Source organism: Pediculus humanus, genomic scaffold, assembly GCF_000006295.1.
Source record: "Pediculus humanus corporis 1103172107790 genomic scaffold, whole genome shotgun sequence".
Classification (NCBI taxonomy): Eukaryota; Metazoa; Arthropoda; class Insecta; order Psocodea; family Pediculidae; genus Pediculus; species Pediculus humanus.
The window spans coordinates 265334-279763 of record NW_002987384.1 but is presented as its reverse complement, the minus strand read 5'-3'; the positions used below and the strand labels follow the sequence as shown (position 1 = coordinate 279763).

The window sequence follows — 14430 nt, the reverse complement described above, 5'->3', positions numbered from 1 at the left end:
AAAAAAAAAAAAAAAAATTGAAATTACAATATAATAATAAATGCACCCCATAAAAATTTGGGGGTTGTTGAAACCAGTTTTTTAAATTTAAATTTAAATTTAAATAATAATAATAAAATAAAATAAAATAAAAAATTTTTTTTTCCCAGTTGACAAAACCAATTTAAAAAAAAAATTAAAAAATTTAAAAAAATTGTGTTTTTATTTAAAAATGTTTTAATTATTATTATTATTATTATTATTATTATTAAAACTACTATTATTATCATTTTAACCGTGTAATTAATAATTATATGTAATTGAAGCATTTATAACGAGAGGTCGTTTTTTTTTTTTTTTTTCTTTTAAATTTAAAGGAGGGGAGGGAAAAAAAGGGGCGGGTTAATAGGGAGGGAGGGAGGGAACGGGTAGGCGGGGAATAAAAAGGGAAGGGTAGAGCGTAACGCGCAATGAATGATTTAAAAAGAAATTAATAATAATAATAATAATAATTTTTAAAAAAAATAATAATCAGTAATTGTAAATCGATTAATTTTAAGTTATTTATAACTGTGTCAGCAGAATAAGTTATCATTTTTTTTTTTTTTTTTTTTTTTTTTTGTATTCCTAAATAATAAATAATAAAATAAAAAAATAAATAAAATTTAATTAAATGTATTATTATTATTATTAAAATAATTTTTTTTAATGTGAAAATATTATTATTATTATTGATTTTTTTTTATGGTCATACACAGACAGGTATTTCCTTACCGCTAAAAAATATTTTTCATTTTTTTTTTTTTTTTTTTTTTTGGTTTCGCCTATAGGAATGTGCTTATTAATGATTGACTGATTGATTGATTGATTGATGAGCGATTAGAAATTTTATCACATTTAATAATAAACTGAAGGAATTATTTTTCATATTAAAAAATAAATAAAACTTTTCTATCGTTGCGGCATTTTACGAATGTTTTTTACTTTTTTAAACGATCATGCACGATATCAATTGCTGACACAATTGACTATACTGTATCTGATCACCTGATATTCTCCTCAGTTTCAAACCTTTTTCTTCACAGCCAGATTTTTCGCATACTTTTAATTCTATTTGAACACCTCCTGGATATTCTAATGAAAGACCGTTTTCCTTATCGTTAATGTTTAAATCTTGTTTGCTTGATAAAAAACAACACTTGGTCGGAGCTTTTAAATCTATTATCCTTTTAACTAATGTCAATATGTCGTACGAATTTAATTCCGAATAATATTTCGATAGTCGAACTTCGAACGAGCCCGACGATGTTTTTTCCAACAATTCCGAAGCGAATATGTCACCGGTCGATATTGAAAAATCCGAAACTAAATTTGTCGATTCGGGTAGGAGGTTTCGATTTTTTCTCACGAATATTTTCCCATCGACTTCGACTCCCTCATTCGATGACGTCAAATCCGTCTCTCCGAAATCATCGACGTTCATCGGATTCGATTTTCGATCCATCGGAAACGTCAACCGCATTTCCGTGTGTTTCCCTTGCGCGAATGTTTCTCTCCGATTTTCACTCGTTAAATTTCCCTTCGTCGCATCCGCCGGTTCCGTATTCGAATCTTCTACGTCACTCGATGGTTTTTTAGTCCGATCGTTTCGTATACCGATACCGCGTACTATCGAAGGCCTTGTTAAATCGCAAGGTCCGGATATGACGAACGAAGGTACGTTGACGGTATTAGACTGCGAGGAATCCACGACCATGAGATCGTCCTCTATTTCGTATTTGTGTATTTCAATTGAATCATTGCTTTCGTAGGAACTGTCACTTAAACACGGCACCAAAGTTATTTCTCCTCCCATTTCGTCCGTCAGTGATATTTGAGGACGAGTCGGATTCCGACAAACGTTTCCACCGTTTCCACCTTCTTCCTGAATCATTTGCAATGATGTCGGACTGGGCGAACTCGCCGACGATCTGACACCGGAATGAGTTCTCAAATCCAAGGGTGTTGCGTTGAGAGTCGTCAGGGGAATCGTAGATGATAAATTCGACATGTTTGCCGCCGTCGGAGACATGTTGAGTAATGATTGTTGACTTGCTAACGATGTTCCTTGAGTGATGGATCCTGTGTTGGACGTCGTCGTTAAACTACTTAGTCCTAAAATGATGAAATACGTAATTTAAATAAAAAAACAATTCAATTTCGTTACATTTAAATAATAAAATAATTTATTTTACCCTGAGTAATGACTGTGACGTTTGTACATGTCGGACTGTTATTAGAACTGGAATTTAAACTTAAGGGTGATCCCGGAGATAAACTGTACAATCCGCTCAATTCATTTGTACTACGGGGATGTTGGAGTTGAAGCCTTTGCAAATGTTGTGATAAATTCGGACCTTCGATATGATGATGAACCGGTGACCCTAAAAAAACAAAAAAAAAAAAAAATTGTATTTTGTCCGGATTAAAAACAAAAAAATTATTATTATTATTATTATTATTATTATTATTAAACAACCTTGTATGGAACTCCCCGAACTTGGAGTCGTCGCCGCTGCCGCCGCCGCCGCCGCCGCCGCCACGTTGGAATGAAATTGTTGAACACATAAACTTTTCTGCAAATTTTGATATTCCTGTTGGAGTTGATCCATTGGAAAATGTTGGGAATTTTTTAATAGTGAACTAGCTGAACCTTCGCTCGACCTTCTCACCGGACTGTACCTTTCTTGTGGCCAAGTCGTCGTATCCTTATAACTCTCTCGACTCCCTAAAACAAATTTATTATTATTATTATTATTTTTTTTTAATATACATATATATGAGATCTCAATCTTTTTACCCCGTTTTTTCCCATAATACAATTCCTTGCGTGTTTAATTTATTGTTACAAAAAAAGGTTTTTTTAACCTTTTAAAAAAAATGACGTACCTAAATCTGTGACAAATTTGCTTTCTTGAACCGTTGCCAACAACGTGGGTTTCTTGAATCTAACATAGGATTTAGTTCGTAAGGGACAATGTACGGCCAATTTGGGAGGTACGTGACACCGATTCATTCTCGCTTCAACTTTGAGCACCAAATCGGGACTAATTACTGCGTTTTTAAAACAAATCATGCAAAAAAATAATAATAATAATAATAATAAAAAATAAACATAAATAAAAAAAAAAAACAACAACAAATAAAATAAATAATAAAAAATACAAAATGCAAAATGTAAAAAATATGAAAATGGCGATCGATCCTAGGACTCGCTCGGAATAATATATATATATATATATTTATATAAATTATAAAAAAAAAAAAAAATTAATTAAATTAAACAATAAAATAAATATATAAAAGCGTACAAATAAAAAAAAAAAAAAAAACTACAACATTACATTAAATTTTTTATACAAAAACTGACCTGCTGGCAGGAGTGAAAGAGATATTTTGTTTTTCGTCGATCAGTTATCTAAAGTTTTAATGAGAGAGAGAGAGAGAGAGAAAGAAAAAAATTTTTTTTTTAAACTCACCCGGTGGTCGTTCCATGACTGTCAAGAGTCCCGTTCTTCTAGTCCTGGATGAAGCCGCGGGCGAATTATTCGAAGATTGAGGACTAGACGTTTGTAATTTTTCAACTTCATCCACGCTACCCAATGCCAAAGTGTGACGTTTGTTATTCCCCCTTTTTTCCATGTACCTGAAAAGAAAATGAAAAAATGTAATTTTTATTCTTTTACTGCCTTATTTTATTATTTTACTTTACTTTAACGAGTCCGCGTGATGATAAAAATTAAAATTTTAAACAATTAAATAAAGGGGCTACCTTTGAACTTGAACTTGATGAAGAAGAACATTCAAATTTTTCTCTTAGAAATATGACAGAACTCATTTTTTTTTTTTTTTTTGTTTTTATAATCGCCAAAAAAAATGCTTCTTTTTTTTCCCGCCAATTAAAGGCACAACACATTGAGTATAGAAAATCTTTGAAAAAAATAATAATAATGATAATAATGTTTTACTTGTTTAAAATTTTGCCTGATAATATTCATAATTAAAATTTTTCGTTATTAATAAAAGAACTGAAATTTCCTTTTCCACAAAAAAAAAAAATTAATTTTAGGATATACTTATTTTAAATATACTCACCGTGCAACAGCAAAATTTTCATTTATCTCTTCCGAAGGTGATGGTTCCGATGAAAGTCCCTCGATATTATTACCTCCTCCACTAATGGGCTGGGACCTTTGTGCGAGGGTGGGACTACCAGGTTCCAGCTGAAATTACGTATTTTATTATTATTATTATTATTATTATTTTTTAAAAGATTCTATTATTAAAATTTAAATTTGTAAAAAAACTTACCATTTGAATCTGTTCATTACTTCCAGGTTGACTCCAAACTCCTTCCATTTGCCTGTGAAAAAACATTTCCAAGTTGGCTCCCCCGTCGGATGCTCGTCTTCCTAAACCACTAACTGCAAATAAAAAATAAGGAAAAAGTTTTTTTTCGAATTACATAAAATTTCATCGGTTATACATAAAAATAGCTTGATTTATTATCACTTACTTGCTCCCATGGCAGGAGGAGGTTTCAATAAATGTTGGTCTTTAATGGTAAAATTTTGAGGAGGTTGATGTTGAACCAAAGGAATATTCGCGGGTAAATTTATATTAGGTATTATGTTCATTTCGTTCCAATTATCTAATTTTAAATATGGATTGTAATGTGATTCCAAAACCTGAAAATAATTTTTAAAACGTTTAGTGAAAATTAAAAAAATTTTTTTTTTTTTTTTTTACAAATTTCATCCCTTAAAATACTTACTTGCTGGTGCATTGCATCACCTGGGCCCACGGTATGTCTTCTTATTGTTAAATATTTGTCGTCTTTATTTGTTTCGTTATTACTATTCTTCTTTTTCGGACCTTCTTCCGATTCAATATTTATTTCTACATCTCCAAATTTTTCCAAAGCTTGATTATCGTTCATAAGGTACACAGCAGGAATGGTAGGCATAGATACCAAAGGTGAACTCGCATTATCTCCTTCGGATGATCGATCAACCGTACCGGTTGTAATACTTGTTTTTCTCAATGGCGTAGGAGCAGTCGGAATAGTCTTTAAATTTCCATTTCTTTGGTCTAATTTGTCCACCAATAAATGATAAATAGCACTCACGTGATCAAACATGTCATTCATTACAGACTTTATTGAAAGAAAGATAACAATGAATATTTTTTTTTTTTAAATTCAATTTTTTTTTTTAAAAACTTTTCCCGACATCAAATTATACCAACCTTACAAATTATTTCTTGATCTAAACCAGGTAAAGTTAACATGTGTTCAACCACCAAAGGATTTAATGAATTGTTTTCGTTTGATAATCTTGAATCTAAATTTGAAACAGGTTCTAAACATGACATCCATTTATGAGCTAATATTGATTTTATTGTTAGTCTTTTATCTGGGTCAACTATTAACATATGCCTAATTAAATGTTCACAGTCTGCAAATTAAATGACTCAAAATAATTATAAAAAGTAACTGATAAATAATAAAACAACTTAATTTTAAAAAAAATTCACCTCCACTCATAAAATAAGGTATTCTAAACTTTCCAGAAATCACTCTTGTTCTCAACGTTTGTAAAGTCTTCCCATCAAAAGGTAATGCTCCACACACTAAAACATATAAAACTACTCCCAAACTCTACAAAAACAAATAAATAAAAATTAAATAAATACTTTTAAATGAATAGTGAAATAAATATTGAAAAACACTCACCCAGATATCAGCCTTCGGACCATCGTATTCTCGCCCTTCAAATAATTCTGGTGCAGCATAGGGTGGACTTCCACACCATGTTGAGAGCATTTTACCCTCTGTGAAATGATTACTAAATCCAAAATCTAAAATATTTTTATCACATAAATACAGTAACATAGTAAAAAAATTAAACTTTTATTTGTTGACGTTTTAAAAACTAAAAAGTAAATGACATTTTACCTGCTAATTTTATATTCATATTAGGGTCAAGTAATAAATTTTCAGCCTTTAGATCTCTATGTACAATATTTCTCGTGTGACAGTAAGATACTGCAGCGACTATTTGATGAAAAACTCTTCTAGCTTCATTTTCATTCATTTTTCCATTTGCTACTAAATAATCTGTAAAGTTAAAGTAAAATGTACATAATTATTATACAAATAATTTTACATTTTCTTAAGAAAAAATTTTAACTAAATCTATAACATAACTTTATTATAATATTTCCTTTACATAATAATTATTATAAAGTAATTTTTTATACAATGAAAACTATAGTTTTAAATATTTTCCATAAGTTTAAAATAAGAAATATAAATAAATAATATTTACAATACTTACCAAATATTTCCCCCCCACTTGCATACTCTGTGACTAGATATATCATCTTTTCAGTCTCCATAACTTGGTACAATCTTATTATATGTGGATGCCTTAATTGCATCATTATTTGAACTTCACGAAATATTTTTTTTAAGTTGTCTTCATTTAATTTAGTTTTATCAATTATTTTAATGGCCACCTGAAATAAAATAAAATAAAAAATTATTATTTGATTATTATTTTTGTTTCTTTGTTAGTTGAATTATTTTTTAAATATATATCATTTACAAGGGTTTTATAATGGTAGAACATAAAATATTTACTTATTATTTTTTAACTCTAAAACAAAATTAATATTTAATTACTTTTATAAATTAAAAAGTAATTAACTTTATGCAATTATTTAGAAATCAATCAGTGCTCTAAAATAGAAATAAATTCATTCAACTTATAATTTTCTACTCAAAATGGCTGACAGATCAGAGTGAAAACAAAATTTTAACATAACCTCAATAATTTTAGACGTGTGTTTTATTAAAAAACAAAACTCGAGATGAGTTTTTAACAATCAAATCTAATAAAACGAGGTGTGTTATATAACCGACAAACTATTGGATGTAATTAAATGCATTTTAAAATCATACTCTTGTTATCGTACGACTTGAGAAAAGTTTAAGGAAACAAAAAAAAAAAAATTAGACTAATTAGAATTACCTTGGTTTTTGTAACAACATGAGTAGCTAATTTTACAACGGCAAAATTTCCTTTTCCAATTGTTTTTTCTAATTCATAATATCCAACTCTTACTAATCTGTCTATTGGAGAATTCTGGGCAATATTTTTGTTTCTTGATGAAGCAGCCATTTTACTACAGTTTTTCATTCATACTTTGCTTTTTTCTTCTGCTTGAGAAAAGATGTAACTTATTTCATAGAGAAAATATTTTTACTATGAGCCATTGATTAATTTCAACTTATAAAATATCAACGTAAAATTAAAGAAAAAATTTTCTTTAATCGCATTCCTATCAAAATTTTATTCATAACTATTACCTATTATTGTTCTGAAAATTTCATTCATCATAGAAAGAAAATACTTTCAGAATCATTTTTTTTTTAAATTAGAAAATATACTAAAAATTATATAATAATAATAATATTTTAAATTTATTTCTTTTTAATTCTAAATAATCAATTTAGACGGTTAATAATTTAGAAAACAATGTTTGCTTAGTTACTAAAATATTAGTTTTTTCCACGTAAACTAATTACTCGAAAACATAATCAACTTTTTTTATTTTTTAATAGGAGAAATTGCCGCGTTTTTAATGACGTCAAAAAATCATAGAGAATTAAACGAAACAAGCATCAATACTGAGCGGAATTGTAGTCGGTGAATGCTTGTAAGAATTTTTTAAATTTTAATTGCAAATTTGTGATTTTTCTTATAAAAAAGAAACGCTTTTTTATTTTCAATAGATCTTACAAAGTGAAAAGATATATAATAATTAATTGCTTGCAGTAAATACGTCTGTTTAGTAAAGTTTAAAAGTTAATCTCTCTCTCAAATTGGCAATCAGACTCTGTAAACATCTAAAAATTTTTTTTAAAATTTTGTTTAATCTTTTATCTCAGTATAAACTAATTACAATTTTTAAATTGAAAAGATAATCTTTTTAATCGTTTTAAATAAGTCCAGTCTTAAAATTGTTGATTGTCTTATTAAAAACATGACGACTTGTATTTCAATGAAATATTTTCAATTACTTACCTATTGTAATTAATTTTTTTTATCACTGTTGTAATTGAAGTCTTGATTGTAGGTTTCTGCGTTTGAGAGTCAGGAAATTAGTCCACCATCATGGAAATGCCTGAACTAACTGAAGACATCCTTGAGGGAGGATCTAATTCTGAAATTCTAAATCCCCCTGAAGACTCGGAAAATTTTGATGAATCCGTACTTCAAAATGAAAATGAAACATCCAATGCAGAAGAAGAGTCTACTGGAGAAATAAAAAATTGTAATGTTATTAATTAAATTCATTGTATAAAAAAAAAAGATTTCATTAGTTGTGAATATTAATAATAATAATTATTATTGGCAATTTTTAGCCGAAGAGGAAGAAAATAAAATTCCTGAAAACAATGAAATGGAAGAATCATCTGAATTGGAAATCCCAAAGTCTAATGATACATTAAGTTTACCACTAAAAGACTCCATGAATGATTTTGAAATGGAAAAACCAGAAGAAGAAGAAGAGGAAGAAGAGGAGGAAGCAGGAGAAGAAGAAGAGGAAGAGGAAGAAGAACTGGAACCGCAAAAAAAAAAAATTAGACTGGAAGAATCTAAGAAACCTGATGAATCATTAGATGAAAATGAAGGAGATTTAGGCAATCAATTAGGTGAAATGGAACCAGAAAATGATTCTAATTCTCAACCTCAACTTGAAGATGAATCAGAAATGAATGCTGATGCTGATGACCAAGACTCACTAGTAAGACCAAATTTTAATTATTTTAAATTTTAAACAGTTATTTTTTATTAAAAATTTATAAATGTTTACTAATAATTTCTTATTCTCGACTTTAGTTATTAGAAGCTAAGAAGGAAGAAAATACTGTTAAGACTTTAACAGAGAAAGAAAATGAAAAAAGACGATCATCTGCACCTGATACTGACATGCTGGCTACATTAGCCAGTGCTGCTTTAGATCAAGATCCCAAAGAAAAAAATTCAAGTGAAAAAGGTAGAGTTTTATTCATTTTGTTAGTATAGATATAATAATAATCATTATGAAATGTTATTTTACAACAAAGTTTATCATTTGTTATTTATTAGGTGGAAGTACACCAAAATCTCCTGCCAAAACAGAATCAGAAACTCCAAAAAAGAAACCAGAAATGTGGTGTAATGTTGGAGTATTTGACACGAACACCACCATCGTGTCCGATTATATAGCCTCACCAGAAACAAATGAACAAGTAGATTTAGTGACTGCCACTCTCGGAGGAAGAAGATTTCAGCTAGAACCTGGTACCGCATATAAATTTCGTGTTTGTGCCGTAAACGGTTGCGGAACAGGACCTTGGTCGGACGTGGCTGCATTCAAGACTACATTACCAGGTTTTCCAGGTATTTATTTTGATTTTTACCCGGATTTTCGAGACGTTCCTATCAAATATTAACAAATAAAAATAAATAATTTTTTAAAGGTGCGCCTTCGGCTATTAAAATTTCAAAATCACCCGAGGGTGCTCATCTTACTTGGGAACCACCCGGTGGAAACAGCAGTGAGATATTGGAATATGCCGTTTATTTAGCCGTTCGAAGTGCGAGTCAGGGATGCCAACCTGTAACGACAAATCAAGCTCAATTAGCCTTCGTGAGAGTGTTTTGCGGACCAACAAATAAATGCATGGTCGGAGCTAACAGTTTGCAGGCGGCTCACATCGACACGACGACAAAACCAGCAATCATATTTAGAATTGCGGCGAGAAATTCAAAAGGTTACGGTCCTGCAACACAGGTAAAAAAAAAAAAAAAAATTAGTTAACAAAACAATATGGATAATAATTAAATGAAAAAATTTTGATTTTCTTAAAATTATTATACAATACAATTTTGAATTACAGGTAAGATGGCTTCAAGAGAGTCAAAATGGTACTTCTCAAGGTGTTAAAAGACCAGTCAAATAAAGGACTTGTATTACATTCATAAATAAATTCATAACAGTACAATTTTAACATTAAAACAACAAAAAAAATATAATTTTTTTTTTTTTTTAAATATATGATAAATTCTAATTATAGAAAAATTATAATCAATTCGATTATTTAATAAAACAGTAAAATTGTAATTTTTATTCATCGAGTATATAATTATTTTATTACGTAATAAAAAAAAATAAAAAAAAATCAATACAATAATGAAAATTTTAATAATACATTTGACAAATTTTCCTAAACGAAAAATTAAGAAAAAAAAAAACAAAAAAATGGATGACAAGAAAACACAGAAAAACAATCATCATCATCATATATTTATTTATTTATTTATTTATAATTTAAATTATTTAATTTAATTTTATAAATTAATTTTTTCTTTTTTATTTATCAATAAATACGAGATTAAATTACAGATATTTTATCATCATCTTATATAAATGTGTCGTTTTATTTATTTATTTTATTTATTTAATGAGAAAACGACGATTGAAGCAACAAACAACAATCAACACTTTTTTTATAAAATAAATTAAATAACATATAAATTCTTTTTTTTTAATAATTAAATTATTAATAATAATAATATAAATAAAATTTCATTTAAAAAACAAAAAAAAAAACCAAAAGATTACAATGTCTGTCTATTTACTCTTTTATTATTATTATTATTATTATTATTATTATTATTATTATTATTATTATTATACGTATTTATTTATTTATAATTTTTTTTGTCACATTTAAATTATCTAATTATACATACAGGCAAACAAATCAACAAATCAACAAACAAACAAACAAGCAAACAAAAAAAAAAAATTTTTTTCATTAATATATAACATTTATTTTAAAGAATATATATATATATCAATAATAATAATAATAATACAAATTTTATACGTTAATATATATATAAATATTTTATATTATTAATTTAAAAAAAATTTATTTATTATTATTATTAATATTATTAAACATAAAAAACAAAACAAATTTTTAACACTTCAATAACTCACTCGCACAATAATATATATATATATATATATATATATATATATATACTATTATTATTATTATCATTATTAAAAATAAATTTATATATATATATATAGTTTTTTTTTTAAACACGATCTATACAATTTTTTATTTATTTATTTATCTATACGTTTACGTAAAGCTAATCAAAGCAAATTATTTTAATTTAAAAGTATAAATTATTATTATTATTATTAATTACTAATGAAAAATATTAAATGAAAAAAAATGAAAAAAAGAGAAAAGAGAAAAAATAAAAAAAAAAAAAATTCGGGAAGAAAAATTATTAATATTATTATTATTATCGGGGACAAGCAAATATGATGACACGATTATTATTATTATTATTATTATACAAACATTTAGTAAAATTTTTTTTTATAAAAGATTTTTTTTCTTTTTTTTTCTTTTCTCTCTTCTAAATTTTCACGACTACGGTTATTTATTATTATTATTATTATTATTATTATTATTATTATTATTATTATTATTATTATTATTATTAATATTTAAACACTTATTACTATTATTTAACAATGAGGCACTACAATTTTATTTTTCACAAAAACAAAAAAAAAAAAAACTAACAAATCATCATCATCATCATCATCATCATGAGTAACGATCATTTTCTCTTCAGTTTCTTAATACGTCAAATACGTCATGATTATTATTATTATTATTATTTAAAACCGTCACAATCTTTTAGAATATTTAATTTTTTTTTTTTTTATAAAAATCATGTACTTAATTAAAAAATAATAATAATAATAAATACTGAAATTTTTTGGCACCAAAAAATTTTTATTTTTTTTTTACATTCTTTTAAATGAGAAGAAGAAGAAGATGCTGTTTGGGGAAAAAATTATTATTATTATTATTACACAAAGGATTGATAACAAAAATGATAAGGAATAATGTCGGAAAATTTGGTTTAACTCGTGATTGTCAAATTTATATTTTGGGACAAAATTAAAATCCACGTCGTAAACAAAAGATTCGAAAAGGGGGGGGTGAGGAAAGGGGCGGGGACGGGAGGGTGTGGGGGAAGGGCAGAGGGGGAAAAGGTAAACGAATCCATAGGGAGGAAAAATTTTTTGCTGTTGTTGTTGTTGTTTTGTTAGGACGTCTGAATTATTTATAATATAATCTAAAAAAAAAAAAAAACCCTTTTGCAGTAAGCTTTTCCCCTTCGACCTTATTTACATATATATCATTTATTATTTTCTAAGTACGTTACATTTAAAACGACAACAACAACAACAACAAACAAACAAACAAACTAAAAATTAATTCGAAAGTATAAATAATTTTTTTTTTTTTTTAACGAAATGATGTGTTTGTTGTTGTTGTTACATCTAATAAATCATTTATTTACTTAATTAAATTTAAAAAACGAACAAAAAACAAAAACAAAACCGCGTACGTGATTACTATTATTATTATTATTATTTTGTTTAAACAAATAAATTTAAAAATACGAACACTCGTAATATAATTAAATTATAATAATAATAATAATAATTTGTTTAATATATATATTGTACTCAATTTTTTTTATTACAATAACACAAGCGTAATTTATTTATTTATTTATTTGTTTATAACAATTAAAATATATTAATAAATAAATAAATAAATAAAAAAACAAAAAAATTAAAAAACTACAAAATTTTTTGTTTGTTTTTTTTTAATTTTTAAAAATTATTTACAATTACAAATAATTTCACAACACAATTTATTAATATATTTATATATGTATATTTATATTTATAAAAAAAATTATTATTATTAATATTATTATTATTATTAATTTTCAAACTTTTTAAATTGATTAAAAATTTTCAGACGTCCATTTTTAATTCAAATTAATTAAAATAAATAATAATATTTGTAATGACGTTTAAAAATAAATTTTACAATTGTTATCAATTTTATTTATTTCACTTCATCTTCTTTTTTTCTCCTCCCCCTCCACCCCTCCCTCTCCTTCTCACCCCTCCTTCTCACCCCTCCTTCTCTCCTCCCTCTCTTACTCTTTCCCTCCCCTTCGCCCCGCCCCACAAAAAAAAAAATTATTCTCATCATTAAATTGCAGAGAAAAATATAAACGTCTCCATTTTTTTCTCATCTTCATCATCATCATCATCATCATCATCATTATTATTATTATTATTATTATTAATAATATGTTTTTGACTTTATGTAAAACACCCCGAGGATGAAAGAATAAAAATTCAAAACCTTTCAAAACCTTTCTTTTTTTTTTAAATTTTAAAAAAAAAAATGTACATGACCGTTTTCCAAAATGGCGTCCACGTCGAAATTCGTAACGGAAAAAAAAAAAAAAATTCAACCGGAAATAGTTGGAAACAATCGAATTTTTTTTAAATTTTTTATAAAATTGTATAATAACGAATCGTAGTTTATACACGTACACACGCACACTCTGATCACGGTAGTAATAATAATAATAATAATAATAATAATAATAATAATAATAATAATAATCTGTTTGATACAATTAAAATTTTTATAATTTTCGTGAAAAATCATCGTGACAACAACAACAAAAACAAAAAACGAGAAAATATTTTTTTCTTTACTGCAATTAAATAACGATCATTTAAAAAAAAAAATGAAAACAATGCATATAACGATTTTTTTTGTGATGCCTTATTTCCGGTCAAAAACAATGCGTGCTATTTCCGGTATAAAAAAAAAAAAAAACAAAAAAAATTAACCAAAAGTTTTTTTAAAATTCAAAATGGTGTCAATTTTTTTTTTTTTTTTAAATAAATTATTTAATTTGTCAGTTAATTAATTAATTAATTACTTTTCGTTCATTAATTATAATCACTCACGGATACTAAAATAAAGTCAAAAAAAAAGAAAAAAAAATTATTTAATCGATTACATTTAATAATCCTCCATTTTCCTTCTTTCTTATCCCTTCCCCTTCCCCCCTTCCCGCCCCGCCTCAATTTCTTTCCGTTTTTATAATTTTTTTTTTGTTAAAATAATATTTCTGTCCCCGATACGTTAATTATTATATTAAAAACAAAAAATATAACAAACAATCGATTCGAATACAAACAAACAAACAAACAAATATAATAAATATTTATATATATATGTTTCAATCATATGTATTATTGTGTGTTTGTATGCGTTTGCGTTTGTAATATTCAGTCTATTCTGGTTTAAGACGATGCCAATGAACGATTGTTTGCCTCGGTTTTGTTATCATATCTTGCCAATGTTTCGTTTCCGACGCTCCTGAACCATTTTTACCTGTAATCAAATCAATAAAATTATTATTATTATTACTC

At 26.5% G+C, this 14430-nt stretch overlaps 2 protein-coding genes across 2 annotated transcripts; one reads left to right on the top strand and one right to left on the bottom strand.

Moving 5' to 3' along the window:
- Window positions 1–3444: 3444 nt before the first annotated feature.
- Phum_PHUM368540 (serine/threonine-protein kinase NIM1, putative) lies at window positions 3445–7220 on the bottom strand (the record flags this gene model as incomplete). Its single annotated transcript, XM_002428127.1, has 11 exons — window positions 3445–3703; window positions 4114–4189; window positions 4350–4438; window positions 4531–4706; window positions 4793–5173; window positions 5266–5474; window positions 5554–5677; window positions 5753–5877; window positions 5975–6136; window positions 6357–6537; window positions 7053–7220. 11 exons carry the CDS (start codon window positions 7218–7220, stop codon window positions 3445–3447), a joined length of 1950 nt encoding a protein of 649 aa, XP_002428172.1.
- Window positions 7221–9130: 1910 nt separating this feature from the next.
- Window positions 9131–10033, top strand: Phum_PHUM368530 (Host cell factor, putative; the record flags this gene model as incomplete). Its single annotated transcript, XM_002428126.1, has 3 exons — window positions 9131–9470; window positions 9551–9864; window positions 9971–10033. 3 exons carry the CDS (start codon window positions 9131–9133, stop codon window positions 10031–10033), a joined length of 717 nt encoding a protein of 238 aa, XP_002428171.1.
- Window positions 10034–14430: the final 4397 nt, after the last annotated feature.